The sequence below is a fragment of the Camelus bactrianus genome, chromosome 2, assembly GCF_048773025.1.
Source record: "Camelus bactrianus isolate YW-2024 breed Bactrian camel chromosome 2, ASM4877302v1, whole genome shotgun sequence".
Taxonomy (NCBI): Eukaryota; Metazoa; Chordata; class Mammalia; order Artiodactyla; family Camelidae; genus Camelus; species Camelus bactrianus.
The window spans coordinates 45,655,281-45,677,960 of NC_133540.1; the positions used below are offsets into that span (position 1 = coordinate 45,655,281).

Consider the following 22,680-nt stretch of genomic DNA (forward strand, 5'->3'; position numbering starts at 1 on the left):
CTGAAGATGGAGAAAGTAGTGAAGCCTCTGACAAAGATGAGAAAACGTGTTACTTAGAGACATCTTATACAATGGTACGTTATAACCAAGAGTTCCTCTAATTCTGAATCCCTCAAAACAAGAGAAGACTTGATGAAATTAAAATGTTAACACTTTCAGGCAAGCAAAATAAACTTGTAAAAGGATATTTACATTCCTCTTGGAGAATCTACTACTGTATGCATATATCAAATTGCATGTACAACTTTTATTTGTCAATTATATTTCAATATAAGCTGGAAAAAATAGAGGAAATGAAATTCAGTTTGGATTAACCCTCTTTCAAATCAAATAAATACACATCACTTTTAACATCTTTGTCTTCCTGTCAATCCCATGTCATCAACTACATGCTCATGATTTTCCTGTTCCTAAGATTTAAGCAAACATTCTCTCAATCAGCAAAACTCAGAATTGAATGAGTATTTTTATTCTCATTTTAACATATGAAATGCTCACAGAAATTGTGACACATCTAAGGCCACATGGTTAGCGGGAGGGAAGAATAGAGCGCAGGTTGTCTGACCCTCCCTCTTAATCCAGTACTCATTACACTGCACCAGGATGCCTCTCATAATAATGTGTTGAAAAAATTATTTTGATGTTGCAAATGTGCTAACAGAATCAGTCTCATTTTCAAAAGTTATTTCAGGCTACCTTATAAAGACATTCCATTGTAATTGAAGGGGATTGAATTCTTTGACCAATATAGTCACCAGAGATCAAAAATGAAATATCAGTTGCTAGTTTTTTAATCTCAGCCTTCTCCTGATCACAAGGATGACCTGGTTAAGCACGTGGCTATCTGCTTCATTGTAGTTAGCTTTGTTGGAAATAGGCAAGCATGTGTTTAATTCTATTTCTGATCCGAATTGCCACATTATTTCTTTTTCAAGTAGGTTCTTTTAGAAAAAAATGTTTTAGACCTGTGTTTTAGAAAACAAACTCTGGGAGCTGTATGGAAGAAAGACTGAGGATGGGAGAAATCAGAGGCACCCAGACCAGTGTGGAGGCTACTCTACTGGTGTAAGAGGGAGGCAAGCCCTCTGAGTAAGGCAGTATCCCTGAGAAGGGGGAAACAGTCGGGGGAGTGGACATCAGAAGAGGAAGTCAAGAGGACTGGAGACTTACTATATTTGAAGACCTGAGTAAGAAGAGAGTGATCTCAGAAGAAGAGATGGGCAACACTAGGGGAGAAACAAGGCAGATAATGAATTTTCAAACACACTGAGCTGGGAGTACAGAGAGATGCTAGCAGAGAATTACCATTTCTCATCATAAACCTAGTTATATACTATTTGACTTTTTAATTTGTATAAGTTCATAAAAGAAAATTAAAAGAGAAAAGAAGTCAGGGTTCAGAGCAGGAGAGAAACGGAAATATACTAAATTGTATATTAATATACTGAATCATGACTTTGAATGAAATATTTTGATTCTTCAAGTAGTACATTTCTACATTGAAACCTCCCAAAAAGACAAATTTTGATATATCTGCACAATGATCTCCTATTCAGAAATAAAAAGGAATGAACTATATATAGGCAATAGCATGAATGAATCTCAAAATAATTATGCTGAGTAAAAGAGGTCAGACAAAAAAGAATCCATACTGATTCGATTTTTTATAAAATTCTAGAAAATACAAACTCATCTGTCATGACAGAAAGCAAGTAAGTGGTTGTAAGGCATGAGTAATATTAGGGAGGAACATGGGGACACTTTGGGATTAGACGGATATGTTTATTATCTTGACAGATGAATACACGGCAACTTAGCAAACTGTACACTTTAAATATGTACAGTTTAGTGTATTTCAATTATACTTCAGTAAAGGTGTTAATAAATTCCTGAAAAAATTTAAAGGACATATTTCCATTTTCCTCTAGTCTTCTAAGAAGGAAGTTCCTTAGCTTCTTACAGCTAAATTCTCTTTAAAAAGTATCCCTTTTTCTCTTCAACAGTCAAGGTTTTAAAGCTAACAACAAAAAAAATCAAAAATCCTAATGGAAAATAATAGAATATATATATATAAAACTAAATCACCTTGCTGTACACTCGAAGTTAACACAATATTGTAAATCAACTATACTTCAATTTTAAAAATTATATCTAAGCCATAAGATTGATACTTCTGGCCAACATGAACTAACCGATGTTGCTTCAATGAGTTGCATATTGTAAAGCAAAGCAGAGATGTGGCATTATTGCAAGTAAACGTATGGTTTATGTTATTTCAATATTGAAACTAGTCACTGGTTCCCTCAATCCAACACATGCAGCTTCCTCAGGGATTGCCAATGTGCCAGGTCAAGATGCACTGTAGTAATCTAAAAATTTCCTCTTACATCATGTCTTAAACAAACCTATTGAAAGTACTTCACCACAACGTAGCCTAAAGAAATTTTATCTCAAAAACAATCAACTTATTAATTCTATATTGACAATCACATGCAGCTCAAACTGGTTATCAGTTACAAAGCATGCAAGAAACAATGGTAATTTCCAGAGAAAATATGCAAAAAATTAACCAACTACAACCCTGAAAATTCAGGATACTTTATGTGAACCAACAAGTAGAGTAACTTTCTTAATTACCTCCACGCAGGCAGTGAAAGACTGGGCAATTCATATCTCTTAGTTTTCATGAGAAAGATTAGGTTCACATCCCTATACCTTTGATCTACATGTTCCAGTGTCCTGTCCAAGCTGGGAGGGCTACCACTTGCATTGGTGACTTTGCAGCTCAGGGATGTAAATATCACAAGGAAAGAACAGAACAGAAACCTACTCGGCCAGCTCGGCGAGTCAACGCTCCTGTCTTACAGACCAAGAAGCGACAGTCATAAAACCTGAATCTTGGGAAAACAGAAATATAGAGCAGCAAAACAGTTTACAATAAAGATTTACTGTATTTTTATTATTAGGAAGATAAAGATAATGGAATATGTAGTGATTAGTGAATGACTGACACAGTAAGTTTAATGACCATTTAAAAAAAAACTAGAATATAATATGTATATACATGTATTCTGAATCACAAGATGGTCTGAAAAAACAAGTTTTGTGTTTTTTTTTAAATGGTGGTACTGGGGATTGAACCCAAACCTTGTGCATGCCATGCACAAGTTCTGCCACTGAGCTGTACTCACCCCTGAAATAACAAGTTGTCTAACACAAAGTCCTCAGTTTGCCCCTTTCCTAGTAAACGGGGGTAGCTCATTTATCTTTACCAAAATCAGGGTGCCCCATTTGAAATCAAGTCTCTTAAATTCCTGCACTGACAACACTCAGCTGTGTGACCACAGGGAAATTATAGATTTTTCTGTGGGCTAAGTGTGGGATTCTAAGATATAAAGAAACCAAGAGTCTGAGTCTCACACTGTCTATGCCTCTCAGAGCCTGACCAAAGAAGGTTCCACATAATCCATACTCCCTTCTAGTAGTCTTGCTTGATAGCCATGAATTTTGTAATTACTTTTTAAATGACTACAGTAGAAGACTGTACAAACTATTCAGTATCCTCAAATTTGTACAAGTCTTCCAGAATATAATCTGTCCTCATTAAGCCTCCAGAGTATATTTAAGCAGTCATTAGTGGTGGTTCTCCCCCCGATGCTTTTAAAGACAATTTTACCTATGGGTGAAAATAATTGCCAAGTAACTGATACTCCCAAATATACATTAAATACTTATATCTTTTATTCCTAAATACTCATAAAATGTCATCCTAAAAATGACTATGGCAGTTGCTGATTGATGTTTGGCACCAGGACCATTTCACCACCAGTCATTTCAAGCTACCACTAATTGACTTTTCTAAAAAGTTCTTCATTCATAGCAGTAAGGGATAAATTGCTCCAAAACTGAAGTGTAATTGGGTATTGTGAATCAAATTAATTTTTTCATTATTTTTAAGGATAAGAACGTAGAAAATAACACTTAGATCTTCTGTATTTTAAAATTACATCATGACATAAAACAAGGAAATCATGGGGATGTATAGGAAAATACAACAGAAATACCCCCAAAATGCTGAGAGGTTGTTCTCCATGGTGAGACGAGGACGAATATTCTTTCTTTTATATACCTATTCATTTTTATAACAGGATAAAAAATCACATAATTTAAACAGCTGACTTATAAAACGTGGTAGGTTTCTCTTCACTCTAAATACTAACGAGGTTGAAGTCACAAAGATCACGACACCAAAGAAGACGCTGCGATAGAACAGAATTTTATGAACACTGCAACAGATACTCTCTCATATATTACAGAATCCACCACAAAGAAGAGAGCCTCCTCATCTCAGAACCACAAAAAACCTACAGTATCAAAGAATGGCACATTTATTTCGGCTCCCAATATCACACAACTGAAACGTAGTGCAAACAAACCTCACTTATTAAAGAACCTCAAACACTCAATCTCTACCACGCCAACACTCTCAAGTACCCCCCAGCCCACGTGTACACTCTTGGGACAGAAGGGATGGATTGAATTGTCCCTCTTCGGGAACCTTACTCATAATCGGTACTCGTAGAGGAGTATGAACCCGAGTCGCTGACCCGATCTTCAAGATCACAATCCTCATCTTCTTCTTGTGAAGAAGGGTCTCCAGGGAGCTTCTCTGGGTTCTGACGTGAACCGCATAACGCGGGAGAAGCCATCATCAGGGATGCAGCAGCCACAAGTGGAGTGATTCAAACCTCGCAGCGGCGGCTTACCGGGGCCGCCATGTTGCCTCCGCTCGGGAAGTGGTAGCGGCCACGTGACGACCAATCCTTAGCTGCAATTGGTGGCGGCTCTGGTTGCCAGGGAGACAGGAAAGCGTCCCCGAGAGAACCAAGGTGACTGAAAAGAGCCAATGAACTTAAATTTCTAGGAGAGCGGAATGGAAGTAGCTAAAACTTAACCAGTTACGCACTCCTAAACACACTCCTTTAGAGCAGCGTAATTTATTAACAGGCGGAGTACCCCTGGGTTTTTTCTTTTTTTTTTTTTCTAGAGCTGTGCACTTTGTTTCTACGCGGAACGGCTGTCCAAAACCTTAAATGCGCTCCGCCTGTGTTTCCCTCGAGGTAAATGAAACGACCCTCTACCTCTTCATTCGTGCATAGAATGCATGGTTTTAAGCAATGCCTTCTAGGTGTTAATATAAATACGCGCCATTGTTTCTTTGGTTTTCTTATTTCGTAATTGCAAACGTTTTCACAGTTCTCCCAAGCAGATGTCGTAGAGGGATGCTTCAAACTGGTGGCAATATTGTGTAATCAACTGCGCGTTCATTTTCTAACTCAAAATTTTATACTTTGATGAAGTGTTCTCTTTACTTAAGTTGGAAGTGTAAACAGGTAAATTTTACCTGTCAAATGCAAATACCTACATTAAATATTTTTGTAAGTACAAAATAATAGCTAGCATTATTGAGATTTAGCCTTTGCTCTAATTACTTGTTCATACGTATATGAATATATATGAAATAAATATCCCTATACTAAAATAAGGAAACTGAAGCTTAGAGAAGTTACTCATCTTAATGGTCACGTGGCTAGCAGACAACAAAGCCAACCAGGACTCGAACTAAGTCATTAACCACTAGATTATATTTCTTTCTCAGGACCCAGTAATTCAACTATTAGAGATCTTTTCTAAGAAAATAAGGGATGCAAATAAAATTGATAAAATTTGTAAATGTGAAAGCTGAAAGCAATCCAAATGTTCAATAGGGGAAAAGTAATACATCTTTATATATAAAGTATGATGAGTATTATGATGTTAATAGAAATGCTTTCAAAGAGTAATGCATGGGTAAATTGTTCTTATTATAGCAGGTAAAAAAGGTATAATTATTTTGTGATCTCAATGGATGGGTGCTGGGGATTCAACTTAAAACTGTATGGTTAGACAGCAGAGACTGAAAGGCAAATGGTCAATTTATAACGTATAGTGATAGTATTGTGATAAATATAGAGTTCCATTGGAATACCCAAAGGAAAACAAACTAGGGCATGTAGGGCCACAGCAAATTTCTTAGAGGCAGTCTTAATTTGTTATTGTGGGATATTATGTTCCAAACAGAGAGGAGTAGTGGGGGATGAGTGGCCCAGAGCAGTTTATGTATGGAGAACTCAAAAGAACCTGGGCAGTAGCAGTCAAATATTTAAACTTTTAAGCTGCAATTTAGTTTCATTTGTCACATTAAACTATGTATATCTGAATAGTCTAAGTTTTATGGTTTTATTTGTATTAATTTCTTTTTTAATTTCTAAATTTGCTTTTTTATAGTTGTAAACCAGCTATTGAATTTTATTTTACAGTTTATTTGCATTAATTTATAAAGTTGTTTTTATCTTATGTAAGAACTATAAAGCACAAAGTTTCTACCTGTTTATTTAAAATTATAATTTAACAAGTCTGTCATCTCTAGAGATCTGTAAGAGTCTTTCCTGTAATGAGGTCTGCATACCACTCGAATTGGAGAAGAGGGGACTAATTCATAAAGGGATAATGGGCAAAGGAGGTTCTTGAGGTGGCAGGAGGGGATGGCACCCAGGGAACAGATGAAGGGAGATGACCTTGCTCAACACCGCTTCCCTAAAGCTAGTACCCACAGGAGGGTGCAGGTGTAGATGCTGACTTGCTAGTTTCAGTCAGGAAGCTGAGGCAGTAATCCTGTGGTGGTGTATATCTTCTCTGGTAGGTAGAAGGCAACCTTGCCAGCTAAACATGATGTAAGAAGTAATGGGGTCTGAAGCCCCAAAAGAGTGGAGCCAGGAAGGAAGAGAAACAAATATTTCTATCAGTACTGAGGTCCAAGAAAAAAGTATTACAGGGAGGTGGATATAGCTCAGTGGTAGAGCAAGGTCCTGGGTTCAATCCTCAGTACCTCTATTAAAAAAAGTATTACTTTTAAAATCAGAGAAACAATATTATTTTAAAAGGCAGAATCAGTATAATAATTATAATATGTTTCATGTTTAAACATAAATACTTAATTCTCATGACAATCTCGAATGTTAAAAATTACCTAAAAATGCACTCTAAAATTAAAAAATGCTTTAGGCACCTCTTTAATAAAGTTAGCCTTTCCTCATTTTAAAAGCACCTTATTGTAAGTAAAATAAAAAAGGACACATTAAATTTTAACAAAATACCACATTTTCTTACTATAAATAACATTTCATTTTTTCTGTAAACATCTAATAATTTTATAACCTGCTCATAAGTCTGAATGTCACCCCATTAAACACAGAATAAAATCCAAACTCTTTCAAAAAAATTTCCAATTCTACTAGCAATTGAACACCAATTAGGAGTTAGAGGCCTTATTTGTTGCTATATATTAATCAAGATAATTAAGTGTGTCCAACTTGCTGATCAAACTATCTTACCTGAGGTGCTTGTTAACCACACAGATTTAGGGCCCTGCCCCACTTCAAGAGGCTCAGAATCTCCAGGGGAAGAGCCTGAATCTCCATTTTGAACAAGTTACCCCAAGTGATCCTTAGGTTAAAGGCAGACTCGGGAAACACTGCCCATAACCTTCCCTCGATTCTATGCTTTATATTTACTGTCCCACTGACCATTTCCCAAGGAGGATGGGACCCACTCCACCTCCTGGTTTTGAGCCTGGCAGACAGACTTCTCCCTGCTCCAGAACCCATGGTGTATAATCTTGAGCTAACACCTCTCCAAGCTTCACTTCTCCTACCTGTAACTTTGGATATGGGTACCTATTTCACAAGACTATTTGGAATTCGATGAGTTAATGCATATAATATACTTAAGATGTAAAGTGTCAAAACAAAAATCAGCTATTCTATAGATCATTTACTCATACAGTTCTTTCACTGTGGAATGCTACTTATCCAAAATACATTTTCCTTTAAGATCCAGTTCAAGTAGTATGTTTTCCAAGAAGCCTTCCCAGACTCTTTTCCTACCTTAGTAAGAATTCCTCTTTCTACCTTCCCCTCATAACACATCCCATAAAGTTCTATTATAATTAATTATCAGTCTGCAGTATCTAAGTTATTTAGGAATGTGTCTATCTTTGCTACCTAGAAGACATGACTTTTTTTTCAATCTTCTATCTTAAACAAGGTTGAACCAGAGCAAGAAATGCCATATAAAAGTATATCTTTTAAGAAATGTCCTTTCACAGCAGATAAGTCTCTGAATTACGTCAACTTAACTAATTTATTTTCATATGTTTAATGAACAAAATTCTTCCTCACCCCTCTCCCCACTCCCAGAGAAAGTTACCCATTTGCTTGATCTTCCTCAAAAGAAGAAATAACAGCAATCATTTTAAATTCTTATTTAAAATTTCAGGGTATGGTATTAGCTAATCAGATTTCTAACTTCATATATCATATTTGTACTAACTAAATTAATATTTAATACTCTTAAATGTATTGGAGAGGATGAAGAAAGGAAAAGAATAAGATGCCATTTTTTCAGGGCTTTTATAAGAGCATCGTCTTTGTTTCATAATTATCAGTTGCAGGAAGACTTAAAAGATTTAGACTGGGGTATATTCTTATTTTCTATTTTCCACTACACAAATGGCCAGCCATCTTCTGAGGCCCAAATAAGTTTAGCTTAATATATACGAGTCATCAGGTCCTTATTTCCATTGATTACCATCTCAATTAGGCAAACAATACAATTCTGACATAAAATACAACAGGTAAGGACATAATTAAATATTTAGTATCTTTAGCAGGTTCAAGAGCTCTTTCCTAAGTAGTAATATAAGCTAGCAATGAGAACTCAATGAAAACAGGGCCACGGGAGGTCACATCCATTAAAAATTTTTAATTGCAAGGTAAAAAATTCATGTAATGGAGTTTTGTTAGGAACTAATTAATATCACCTTAATTGTGAATGTGGTAATAATTCATGCATTATGTGGTAATATTGACAACCCCAATCATTTTTTAAATCATAAATAATTTGGTAGATTGAGCAAAATAGCATTTTGAAAACTCAGCCTTCATAATGTGGAATTTTTCAAATTTGGGATAGACCTATAATATAAAAGAATAACATTTGGGCAATCTTATGTTTGTGGAATTGCATTATGATTGAAAACTCTCTTAAAAAAAAAAAGAAAACTCTCATTTTCCTACATAAAAATTGAATTACCTGTAAAAATATATGGAATTTACTTGTTCTAAGATTATGCATTCTCCATTTGAACAATAATGGAATACAGATGAGACTCCAGAAGTAAACATAGAAGTAGCCAAAGTAGATGGCACAAAGCTTAAACCCCAAACCCAATTCATTCACTCCTACTTATTCTCATTTTATATTTTCATTTACAAATTCTAACGAATTTGGTGAACTGTTCTCAGATTGGTAGCTGCCAACCAGAAGGAGGGAGGCCTCCTTAAACAGAAATACACAGGCCGCAGAAACGGTTGATGCCTGACAATCTGCTGATGAAGAAAACAGCAGAAACAAAAAGCACACATGAAATTTACAAAAACTGTAGTTTATAAGTGAGTGTTAAGTGCCTTCAGTAGCACCTAAAAAAAAAATCACTGTATTGTCAAACTGTACAGTAATTTGATAACGACTATGAAAATGGCTGATACCCCATGCATGCCTCAGTCAGAGGAGCCAGGTTCTCATCCTGATTCTGGCATTAATAACCAAGAGAATATGGGAAATTAATTTCTTCTGAAGACAGCAATTATAATCCCTGCCTACTATGCAATGTTGCCAAGAAACAAATGAGCTAACCTTTGTAATCTAATACCTTACACTTTAAGAAATAGAGCTGTGTATGATATATGCTATATTCTTAAAAGCTTTGATTTTATTATTTATTTTGGTTTTTACTTTTTGAGTTTAAAAGGATATTTTATTCATCAGGAATATTATCTAATGGGGCATATTCTTCCTTCCGAGAGTTCTCCATGTTTGAGTATTTTAAATATGCTAATTTTGCTGTGGACAAAAGTATGAAATTCAGGTCATCAAACATTTTCAGAGACTCAACTTTAGCTCACTTTCTCTGCTGGCTTAGGTAGTGTCAAAACGCCAGCACTCTAGCCTGGACCAGAACCATAGATTAGCCTTGAGGCTTTGGGCAAAAGTCACTTAGCTTAATTTTCTCAGAACATTTAGGAATAGCTATCTTTTTGTGCTTGCTTTTAATTTTTTTAAAACCCCTGTAAACATAATCCTTCCTATTTAACAGAACTTTAGTTTTATAGAGCACTTAAATATCATCTGAAATTCACATCACCACCCTGTGAAGTGGGTATTATCCCTTTATACTACAGAAAGAACAGGAAAATATAGACAAGCAAAATTTTGCCAAGTCCCACAACTATGTACTATGCAACAGAAATAGGACTCCAAGGGAGTGAGTAGTCATGTGCATAAATTTTTTAAAAATCTTTGCAAAATTCTATTGAGTGCTAATATGATTATTTGGGTACTTCTTAAAATCGAGATGACACATATATTTGTTAATTTACTTAAGTAAAAGTAACTGAGAAATGCAATACTGAAGCTTTTCCCTGACTTGGATAACCTACATGTAACTTTTTATTAAAAAGCAGGCAGCTGAATTTTTTTTGCTGTGCTATTTTTATTTTAATATTGACATATTTTGAAGCTAATACTTCATGCAGAGAATAGTTTGCAACTTTGCTTCAATTTTGGTTTGGCTGAAGTATCTTTTTCAAAAGCACAGCAATTTAATGCTTCACATTTTGAAAACCATATTTACAACAGAAGATACACCAGTAAATAAAAAAATACTCAGAAGAGTTATCTTTAAAATAAGATGTAAAAATAAAAGCAGGCTATTTTCTCTTGTTAATACATTTTCTATGGCTCAAGGCTACTGGTCTCTTTAGTGCAATTGTCAAAATTTTGTAGATATCTTATAAGGGATGTTTTAAAGGAAAAACATAAAAAATCTTTAAAACTGATTTAAAAAAATAAGCCATGCACTGGTCTACAGCCTGAGAACTATGATGAGTAGATGAGTGTAATTTAAGGCTATCTGATTTCTCTAATTTCTATTATATTATGTCAGAACAAATCTTTATATACATAAGCAAAAGACATTTGATTAAATATGAACTTGTGTGAAAAATCTATCTTCATTAAGTGCAAGAGAAACCTCTATAGATGTCTCAAAATTTTAAACAAGTGTTTGAAAACATTAAATAGTAAATAACCACTAATAAAAATAATGCATTGCAAAAGCAAAAGCAAAAAGATTTTCTTAAAAACAGAGAATTGTTAGCCATCATACTGACAAAGACACTTGAGTTTCAGATTCCATTGGTTCCTATAGCATGTGGGAGCAGTTATTTGTAATTCAGATAAAGTAGCTTTTCATATACTGAGCAGGTTTATTCCAGAAACACTCCACTACTTACTTCCGAAATAATCACCTTAGCCTTCTTGATGGCTATAGTTTAAATATATTCTTTTGCCCTGGTTCATTTAGACAGGTTTATGCTTAGGATCTGAAACCCTGTAGTGTTAATCAGTTTGGAATTTTTTGGCACTTGACATTTAAAACATGAATAAATTCTGTTGCATCAGGGTTTTAAGCATTTAAAACAAAAACCCTTCCTGACTTTATCAAAGTCATGCTGTGAATGAGTTTCTAGTTAATACTTTGGGGGATTACTCCTGGATTGTAATTTTATCAAATGCAGGGAGAGCTGTCTGGGAATTTAGCAGAATCCCCTTTCAACTGCTCATTTGTTAATGTTTTATTGTATATGGCAGAGGCTCTCTTGAGGGGAGAGGGGAAGGAAACCAACTGGAAAATTGCAGGTTTCAGAAAACAGCTTTTAAATCGAAGAGACTCGATTTCTTCCTCTTACAATGTCTTTCTTTTTTACTCACACTTCCAACAGGACAGGATTTTTACAGCTCATATGGTTTTGTACGAAGACTTTAAAGGGTCACTTGAAACGTTTACAGATGAGAGAACTCACATAAGCCTCCCCCTGACAGATATTTGCTAAGAGCCACTTACTCTTTCTCACCACAAACGTATTGAAGAGATACTTTTGATATATTTCTAAAAGAGGTTTTCCCATAATATGTCTTAGGAAAGCCAAGCTGTCCTAGAGTTAAAGCAGCATTAGCTGCCTGGCACTTCAGCCTTCCTCTCTTAACCTTAAAATGGAAAGAGAACTTGTTCTCCATGTGGGTTCTTAACTTCTTTCTCTTCCATAAACCTATCACCGTTACCATGCGAGTTAATATTTGTTAGTCTATTTTAGATAAAGTATAAGGTTGGACAAAGGAAATTAATACATTAGCAGTTTACAGAAAGTTGGGGTTCTCATCCTTTCTAGAGGAACTCAAATTTCTTTTGTGTAGTTATGTGGACGCTTACGCGTGCGTGTGGGGAGGGTGTTTGGGGGGGAGAATTTAGATTTGTTAAAAAGTGGCTGCTTCTAATTCCAATCACAACCAAAGTCCAAACAAACTCTCAGCTCTTTTTCCTAAAGAGAGTCAAAAGGTGTTTAGAGAACAGTTTTGCTTAATTGTTTTTCGCTTCTTTAGAAAGTGGTGTTTTCTTAAGTGGGGCGGGTAACCCGGTCCCACGCGGGGACAGACTCCCAGCGGCGAGACCCGGCAAATCCCGAGCATCCGATTCTGAAAAGGGTGGAGTGCAGGTCCCAACTCCCCTTCCGCGGCAAGCATCGCACCAAGGCGAATCCCAAAAGAGACTCGTCCTTCAAGACCCCGGAAAGAAAGGTTGCCCCTCCCCTCGCCATCGTCCTCGGGAACGGAGGGCGGTCTTACCCTGAGCCCCCGGCCCAGCACTGACCTGTGTAAGAGGACGCGCTGCACAGAGTCCAGATCCTCCAGGTTCCGGGGGGCAGGTTTGGGGATGCTGGACCTGCCCACCTGAAACATGCCCACTTGAGACTCGCTGCAGAGGCGTACAATAGGTAACAAGCACGGGAGACCGCGAGGTCTCACCCCCGGCGCTCGCGGCGCCGTCCGCTTCGAGCACGGCTCGAGTCGCCCCCGGGAAACCGAGAGCTGGAGGAAAAGGCTGCCCGTTTCCGTCGCGCAAAAACCTGGGACTGAAGGGCGGCAGTGTCAGCCACGGCTCTTCCTTTCCTTCACCCTCCGGCTAAGCCGTGCGGATCTTGGAGCCCTGCGGCTGGCGGCGCGGCCACCTTGGCGCCGGAGGACCCGGGCAGGTTGGCGGTCTGTCGGCCGCCACCCTGCCGGGGCGGGCCAAGTCCGGAGTGCCCCTCTTCCACGTCTGGGGCCCCTCGCCTCTCTAAGTTGTCCGAGCACCCAGGACAGGAGGATCCCTGGTGTCCGGGGCTTGCCGTCGAGCGCCTCCAGCCGGGCCGCCCGGAGCTGCGCTCTTTCGCCGCCTAGTGCTCTTCACGAGGGACGCTGGTGTCCGGGCACCACCCCCAGCAGAGGAAGTCACCACCTGCAGCTTGGCGGGCCACGAACATCTGTGGCCTGGGGGAGGCACTGAAGGGGCTCCAAAGCCCCAGCTGCTCCCGGGCAGGCCGAAAACTGAGTAAGAGAGGTGAGCTGGGTGCCCATTATCAGTGGGAGTTTAAATTCTGACTAAAGAAGCCGTTTACATTCACCTATCCAGGTAAACATATACTTATTGATTACCTGCTGTGTGCCAAGCTGAATATCAGTCTTTGGAGATAAAACGATAAATAAAAAGTGGTGGCTGACCTGCCAAGTGTGGACCCTTTATTCTCTTTTGGGGCTCTATTTGCTTTAAAAATATACTTGAAGCTAGACTATAACACAGGAGAAAATCTAGATGACCTTGGGTATGGTGATGACTTTTATTTTTGTCTTAGTTTTTTATTGTGGTAAAATTCGTGAACATAAAGTTCACCATTTTAACCTTTTTAAAGGATGATGACCTTTTAAATAGGACACCAAAAAGCACAATGTATGAGAGAAATAATTGATAAACTGGACTTCACTAAAATAAAAACTCCTCTGCAAAGATGGTGTCAAGATAATAAGAAAACAAGCCACAGACTCGGGGGAAATATTTGCAAAAGGTAACCAAAAAAATATACGAAGAACTCCTGAAAGTCAACAGTAAGAAAAGGAACGGCTTGATTTTTCAAAATGGGCAAAAGACCTGAACACCTCACTGAAGAAGATATACAGATAGCAAACAAGATATGAAAAGATGCTCCATATCATAATTCATTAGGGAATTGCAAATTAACACAACAATGAGATTTCACTACACACCTGTTAGACGGGATCAGGAGGGTTTAGGATGGTATGGCCGTAGACTACACACCTATTGGAATGGCTGAAATCCAAAACACTGGCAACACCATGCTGCTGAGGATGTGGAGCAACAGGAGTGCTTACTCATCAGTGGTGGGAATACAAAATGGTAAAGCCACTTTGGAAAAGAGTTGTGCAGTTTTGTACAAAATTAAACAGACTTTTACCATAAAATCCAGCAATCATGTTCTGTGGTATTTACCAAATGAGTTGAAACTTATGTTCACACGAAAGCCTGCACAAGGATGTCTATAGAAGTTTTTTTCATAATTGCCAAATCCGGGAAGCAACCAAGATGTCCTTCAGTAGGTGAATGGATAAATAAATCCAGACAATGGAATATTATTTAGTGCTAAAAACAAATGAGCTGTCCGTGAAAAGACATGGAGGAAACAAGTGAAAGAAGCCAATCTGAAAAGGCAACACATTTTGTAATTCCAACTACATGGCACTCTGGAAAAGGCAACACTATGGAGACAGTAAAAAGATTGGTGATTGCTTGAGGAGGGAATGAAGAGGCAGAGCATAGAGGATTTTTAGAGCAGTGAAAAGTATTCTGTACGATACTATAATGGTGGATAAATAGAGAAGAGACTGGAAAGTGTAGTTTGAGTTATAAGGTACTACTGATTATATATTACAGGTATATTATAAACAGTAATGGATTAATTTTAAGATGTAGGGTTATTATATGGGACTTGACTATTCATTGTAGGATTTTCTAATGACATTACCTGTATAACTTTTCTCTTGACTCAGTTTCTTGAACCCTGGCTGCCAGTGGTCTGGGAGCCAAGTGGATGAAGCAGGTGAATAAGGAGGATCTCATCTCTGCCCTACACTCTGCCTGGTGTCCTTGAGTCCAAAAGTTTCAAGAATCTGAAAATGTTCAATTCTTTTGATTCAGAAATTAACCCCAAGGAAATGATAAAAAAGTTAAGATCATGATGTTCATCACAGTATGTTGTCATAGCAAGTATTTAAGAAGTATAAATATCCAAAGTTAATGTAATGCTTAAGTTGGTTCAAGTCCATTCATACAGTGAACTAACATGTATTTATTAAAAGGAAATTTAAATAGAATGCTTAACAGCTTTCAGCTAGGAAATTGATTGGATGATTATTCACCGAATCTTAAAAATGATTGCATCTGGAAGTAAAATTGAGTGATTTTAATTTTCCTCCTTTATGCTTTTCTGTATTTTTTCAAAATGTAAAATAACAAGTATATACTTTTAGAATCAGGATATATTCAAAGTTAAGTATGTAAAAAGAATAATTTGAAGTTGGCATTCTGCATACGAAATTCTTCAATTATCATCTATTTTAGATTTCCATTCTCAGATATACATAAATGGTTTTGAGCCTTTTGTATCATTTAAGGATACATGGGTATCCTGCTTTTTAAAGAAAGCCCATTATAAGTCTTTTGTATACAGAAGTTATTTTATAACTATTTAAGGTAATTACTACTTTAAGTTTTTGCCATTTATCTTTTGTTTGAAAGGATTAGATAATGTTTCCTTCTGACTTTAAATTTTGTGAAAAGTCCATAGTATTGTAGATCACTATTCAATTATGTTTTCATAATTCTGGATTTTACATGTGTCATATATTCTTAAAGTGAGATATATCTATAGCTACTTGTTTGCCCTTGAAAGCAAAAACCTTTCTCTGGCTGATAGCAGAAGAGGAAGTTAGAGAGATGTGCATGAGAAGAACTGTTGAGGACATCACTGATTTGGAGATGGAGAGGGCTGTGGGAGAAGAGCCTCTAAAACCAGAAAGTGGTCCATCACTGACAGCCTGCAAGGAAATGGATAACTCAGTCCTACAACTGTAAAAAACTAAATTTTGCCAACAACCTGAATGAGCTCAGGAGAGGTTGTTCACAGACCCTTCAGGTAATATATCAGCCCAGCTGAAACATGGATTTTTACCTTGTGAGATCCTAAGCAGAGAATCTAGTCGAGCCCTCCTGGACTTGTGACCTATAGTATGGTCGAGCTAATAAGTGGGGGTTATTTAAGGCCACTAAGTTTGTGGGAATTTTCCATACAGGACTGTTTGCATAATAGAAAACTAATACAGAGTGTTTTCAAGGTTGGTTATGGGAAATTGTTTATGGAACCAGTTGGTCTTGTGGGTGGGAATCTCTCTTGGCAGCTCTAATGCAGGCATGGTTTCCAAGACACCACACTCTTCTGGCCCTAAAGCCATATTACATTGTCTGGTGCCTCTTCCTTCTCACAAACTCTATCAAGATTGGCACTTTCACCCCCAGGCACATAATAACTGCCTTCAAATGTCTAAAAGGCCATCATGTGGAACAGAGATTGTTTTATCCAGTACAGTTTCTGAGGTTAGAATTAGGACAAGTAGACTTTTTTATATGAAGGAAGATTTATACTTTATATTGAAGGTTGGGTGCCTTGGGAAACTGAATCTGAGATGGAAATTTCTATGTAGGAGTTTTATCGGGAAGTGCTGTTGGGATCAACAAGTGTGGGGAGAGTGAAGGAAGCAGGATTGGGCAGAGTAAAAAGCTGAAATGTAATGCAGTCTCAGCAAAGGCCTCTTCCAATCCCATGGGCTTGACATGGGATGATCTGCAGAGTTGTCCTGAGTTGAGGCAAGAGGGACAGGCCTTTGTATCCTCTTATCAGTTCAACCTAGAAAAGAGGTGTGGCAAAGTGACTCTCTTTAGCCGAGGACAGTTTCTGGACTCAACTGAAAGCCTTCACTGTCAATATTCCTAGCAGGATTGGGAAGGGATGCCTCCCTCCTAAAAGGGACAGGGAGGGTGCAGAGAGAAGAGGGATTGGAGTGGTGGATCACAGCACTTAACACAATATAAAAGAAGACTTACTAGTGTGACAACACTCTCCATCATAGGAGGAATTTATCAACAGAGGTTTCAGGATTCCTGCCAAGGATATTGCACAGTGGAATCCAGTACTGAACAGAGAAATGAAGTGGAATGTGAGTGTTTGGAGAATTTCCAAAAACCTTTTCCTTCTCTAACATTTCCAGTTGCTTCATCTGTTCATGCCAGCATTGCTCTACCCTTGCAGACGTAAAGTGGTGACCATTTGTGGACTCTCTGCCTTAGGAAAAAGACAACATGGGTGAAAGCATGAGTGGAGTCTTAATAATTGTCTGCCCTTAACACATCAGACATAATTTTGTCCTTCTACCTCCCAGGACAATACATATATAGGCTGTCTAGATTTTAAAAATTATAGAAGTATCTTGATCTAGTCTTTACTCTCCACCTAGAGAGATAAGCTTTCTTCAGTTTTCTTTCTGTTTCTCATCATTTAGGAGGGGATGTTTAGCATAAAGATAGACTGAAGTTACTATCAACAATCTGGAGAGCTTTGTTTGTTGAGTAAGCTGCTCCTTTATGAAGAATTTGAGGATCCATCATTGCCCTAGAAAATGGAGCCAAAAATAGACCTTAAACGGCCTTGACCATAAGACACCAGAACGATGGGATCCCTAGCAGGGGCAGGTTGGAATAAATGCAAGGTGGGAGGGAAGGCTGAGAAGATTAAGGAAGAGAAATAGGACTTCTGAGTCTACACTAGCCTATGTAATGTAGATGGTAAATAAATGTTTCATACTGCCTGGATTCTAAGTATGTTCATGATTGAATTCTGGTAAGATTGTGTTCTTTCTACTAATGATCTATACCTGTTTGTATGCTCTTCCAGACACTGAGGGGGTGCAATGGCAAGGTTATAACAATTTAGCATTCCTGACTTTTTATCATGCATATCATTTATTGTAATAACAATTTAATGAGTACTCTTAAATGCATACTATTGTGTTATCATTAAAAAAATGCTTTTAAAGCCCTCTATCACTTGGTTCCTGTTCTGTTGTCCTAACCAGTGGGGACATCTTGTTTGATCTTCAACTTACCGTAAAACTAGGGATCCTGGTCACTTTATTAGGAATTGGCTGTCAGCTCTGACCCACCTGGCTCTGCCCTGTCTCAGAATGTTCCCACTTCTGTCCCATTGGCACTTAACAGGGGCATCTATACCCCAATGATCTGATGTCCTATTGATACACTCTTGTCATTTCCCAGGTCACTTAACCTACACTCAGGCTTTTTCATCCTACATTTAATAAATGTGTGAAGTGATGGATAGATAGATAGATAGATAGATAGATAGATAGATAGATAGATAGATAGATAGATAGATAGATAGGAAGGAAGAAAGAAAGAAAGAGACAAAGAAAGAGAGATAGGCAGATAGGTGGATGAAGTTTTATTTGCCTGGATCCAAGTCCTTTATGTATGTAAATCCTTAGTCCAAATAGGTGGGAAGGGTTCTATTTTCCACCAACTCCTTTCCTTGGCTCCCTTCTTTGGGAGCTTGGATTAATTAAGTGGCATAGAGACCACTGGTAACAACCCTAACTTTTTGAGGTGGAAGATACAACTCAGTCAGAATACAGGAACATGTTATAAACACTCTTGGGTCCTGTGTGATTGTGTGAGCTGCTGGTAGTGCTGCTGTTTCATCATGGACTGCACCACCCTTCATTGAACCTTTCAGGGCATCACACAGATGAAAGTGAGGTGAACCATAAGAATGTGCAGAATAGACAGAAGTGCTACAAAATACCTATGCCTTTGTTCAGTATCTTTTAGTCTCTCATGGTTCAAATATAAATAATGGCACAGAGAAGTGGTAAAAAAAAAACATAAAAAATAATGATGATGTAGCCACATAAATGAGAATTAAGGAAATTAGATGAAACCTAACAGGAAATAAGGCAATGGCTGCACAGAGTGTCAGTCTTCTGATCTCAGTGGACCACATGGAATTTAGAACGCTTAAGCAGATGTTTTCCATGAGGGGAAGACAGCACAATTTATTTAAGGTTATTACATCTGACTCATATTTATTTGGGGGGATATATATGAATGAGGGCATACAGAAATGGTACATAATCTGTTTTATCATTCAAAAAGCCTTTCATGAAATTTCCCATTGTTACAATGGGACAAAGTGATGAGAGGGACAGACTATTTAAAAGGTATAAAGAATAGTATAGGAAGAATAGAAACATAAAACAAAAAGTCTCTGGGAAGATAACTGTGAACAGTATGGGCCTCCAAGACCAAAGCTACGGCTAGACAAGTTTAGCAACTTATAAATAATGGAAAGCAGGCATGGACAATGACATCTTTATATTTGAAGCTATCACTTGTTGCTAAACTATTTTGGGAGTTCTAATTACTTTGGGATAAACTATAAGAAGATCTTGATAATTATATGAATAGATAAAAATAAAGCATATTTAATTTTAGTGGTAGAAAACACATGGGAAACTGATCCAAATTAGATTTATCTACAAGTATCAGTTACACATAGAGCCAGGAGAGGGACCTGAGTCAATTAAGATATAATCTCAATGTGTATAGTCTAGAAATTCAAGATTTTAAACAAAATGTTGATATTGGATACAAAATTCAGCTACTATCAACATTAGGTCAAAGACATGGTGCTCTCATAGCAGCATTCCAAGCACAGTTTTTGATGATACTCTATATTAAGATTATAAGGAAACCAACAAATGTTTCCAAAGAAGCACTTTATATGATAGTAAACATGGTGGGTTCAAAGTCTATAAGGATTACAGTTTGTAAAGAATGGCCAGGGAATGTGATCTATTATTTCTCGATTTTTTTTAATTCTGAAAAATCTCAAACCTACAGAGAAGTCGGAAGACCAGTACAATGAACACTTATATGCCCTTCACTTAAAATTAATCAGTTAGCATTTTTCTACATTCATACTCTGTTTTTCCAAGTCATTTGAAAATAATTTGCAGATGCATGTTGCTTTATTCTTAATATTTTAGGACATTTAAAAATACAACCACAATACCATTATCCTTAATCTTACTGATACATCAGTATTACCTAGTAAATGGCCCATATTTTCAAATTTTCAAATTGTTCAATAATATTTTAATAGCTTTGTAAGGAAAAAAACAAGAGCCAACCAACAATTATTTGTTGCATTTAGCTATCATGTCTCTTTAATTTTTTATCTTGAACATACTACCAGTCTTTTTTTGGGGCAGTTGAAGGGCTTGACTTGACATTCATGGAGAGTTCAAGTCAGTTGTTTTGTAGAATGGTCTACATTTGGATTTATCTCACAGTTTCCTCATGACTGAATTCAGATTGAACATTGTGACACGAATACTACATATATGCTGTTGCTTTCAGTGCACGACATAATGTCAGTTTGCCTCATCATTGATGACATATAGCTTAACCACTTGGTTAAGGTAGAGCTTGTCAAGGCTTTCTCCACTGTGAAAGTAACTCTTTCCATTTATAATCAATAAACAATTTTTGGATTGATGTAAAGGTTGTATTACCTAACAACTTTTTAACCAAGAGTTTTGGTATTCATAGATGATCCATATTTATTTTCTCATTCTTTCACTGCTTCTTCACTTATTAGCTGGCATTCTTTTGTAAAGACAAGGCCCCTCTACCACCTTTTTAAAGGATTACTGTGGTCTTGTGGATTCTTTTTATACTTAATGTGTTATAGTCCATTCCATAATTATTCTTTTTTTGATGTTAAAATTGTTCTGGCTCTTCTGAATGTCTTCATCAATTTTTAAGGATTCCCTTGCTTTCTGAGACAGTAAGATATTCCAGACTCATGTGTACCTTCCCTGCTCCAAATTTATAATCAGCCATTTATCAAAGGAGATTTTTTTTTTAAGTGGGGAATGGTATTTAGACACTTAGATCTAGGTGCTGATTCTCTCATGCTTCTGTACATCGTATGAGTGACCCAGTAACTGCCCTTTGTTCTGGACTGTCTTTTCAAGGATGTTTGTATAGTGAACAGCCTTAGAAGATAGAGATAATGTCTCCCTCTGGACCCAAGGACAGGTTTGTTTACCATCTGGTGTAATAATGTCTCCCTCTGGGCAAATGTCAGCTTTCCCACTCTGCAAGATTTAGACTCCCTAAGTTCAGGGTCCTTCTGTAACAGAACCCATGGCACATCCAGACATCACCTGGCCCTTTTAATGTTGCCCTTGATCACTGGGTTGAGGAGCTGGCACAAACAATGATACTCTGGTCACTGATATTTCTGTGAGTAATAAACTTCTTTGTTGCTGATTTGGGAGTTCCTTGTGTTCTGCTAGCATTCATGAAACTGGCAGGCTAGGTTGTTAGACTGCAAGCCAGATAAAATCTCAGACCCTGTACAGTTTTTGACACTGGGAAGTAGGTGTGTTCACCGATACTAGTGTGTCATTGCTTCTATGTCCTTCCAATAGAGAGAACTAGAAAATATATTTCTTAAAAAACATGGGTTGATATACTAATATCTCCTATTCCAAAACAATGCCCCAGAGTTCTTCCTCTCCTTTCCCTTCTCCATGTTACATCTCTCTTCTTCCAAAATAGCAATATATTCATTCTTTTGCTTGCTCCTATAATTCATATAAATTTTCACTAGAATTATTATGCTAAGTCCACTATCAAAGCCAAGTCTTGTAATTAAAGTTCAATATTTGTTTGCAGTTCTTTTTCCCTTAGAGTATGTCAGATTACAGTACTTTAAAGATACTTTAATTAATTCTCTTTTTCTGTGATTATACAATCAGTTCTATATACAGTTAGGTCCATTTGTTTTATTAAAATTGAACTTTGGAGCTACGTAATACTCAGTTATGTGGATGTTCAATCATTTATTTAACAAGGCTTCTATGGATGGTCATTTAGACTGTTCTTCATATTTTGCTACTACCAGTAACGTCACATTGTATAAACTTTTGTTTCTAGGTGTATCTTCAGGGTAAATTCCTGGAAGTGAGAATGGTGGAACAAAGAGTAAATGCATGTACAGATATTGCCAGTCTCCACTGAGTGGATTATACCAGTTTGTACTACCAACTGCCAGGAATGTTTGAGAATGCTTGTTTCTCTGTAGCTTCAAGTGTGTAGTGAAAAGCTCCTGAGTTTTTGTCCATATAAGAGGTAAAATGTGGCATCAATATTTTGCATTTCTCTTATTATAAATGAAATTATTCATCTTTTCATGTGTTTAAGACTATTTATCTTTTTTTTAAAACTGTCTGCTCCTGTCTTCCCATTTTTCCTATTAAGGTTTTAGTCTCTTTTATCTCCCTCTTAATTTTTTTTTAATTTTATTTTGGGGGAGGTAATTAGTTTTATTTATTTACTTAATTTTAATGAAACTACTGGGGATTGAACCCAGAACCTCGTACATGCTAGGCACTGAACTATGCCCTCCCCTCTCCCTGTTAATTTTTGAAAAA

General features: G+C 37.1%; 1 protein-coding gene across 3 annotated transcripts in view; it reads right to left on the minus strand.

Annotated features, from left to right (window-relative positions):
- INTU (inturned planar cell polarity protein) overlaps nt 1-13,565 on the minus strand; it is a 73,496-nt gene extending 59,931 nt beyond the window's left edge. The window contains exon 1 of one of the 3 annotated variants that reach the window (XM_045514958.2): nt 12,869-13,565. In XM_045514958.2, the coding sequence (XP_045370914.1) occupies nt 12,869-12,957 (89 nt within the window). In that variant the 5' untranslated portion in view covers nt 12,958-13,565. Of the gene's footprint in view, nt 1-4,563; nt 4,818-12,868 lie in introns of those variants that run through there. The other 2 variants (XM_010952567.3, XM_045514959.2) reach the window with 2 other exon arrangements.
- Between the last annotated feature and the right edge of the window lie 9,115 nt (nt 13,566-22,680).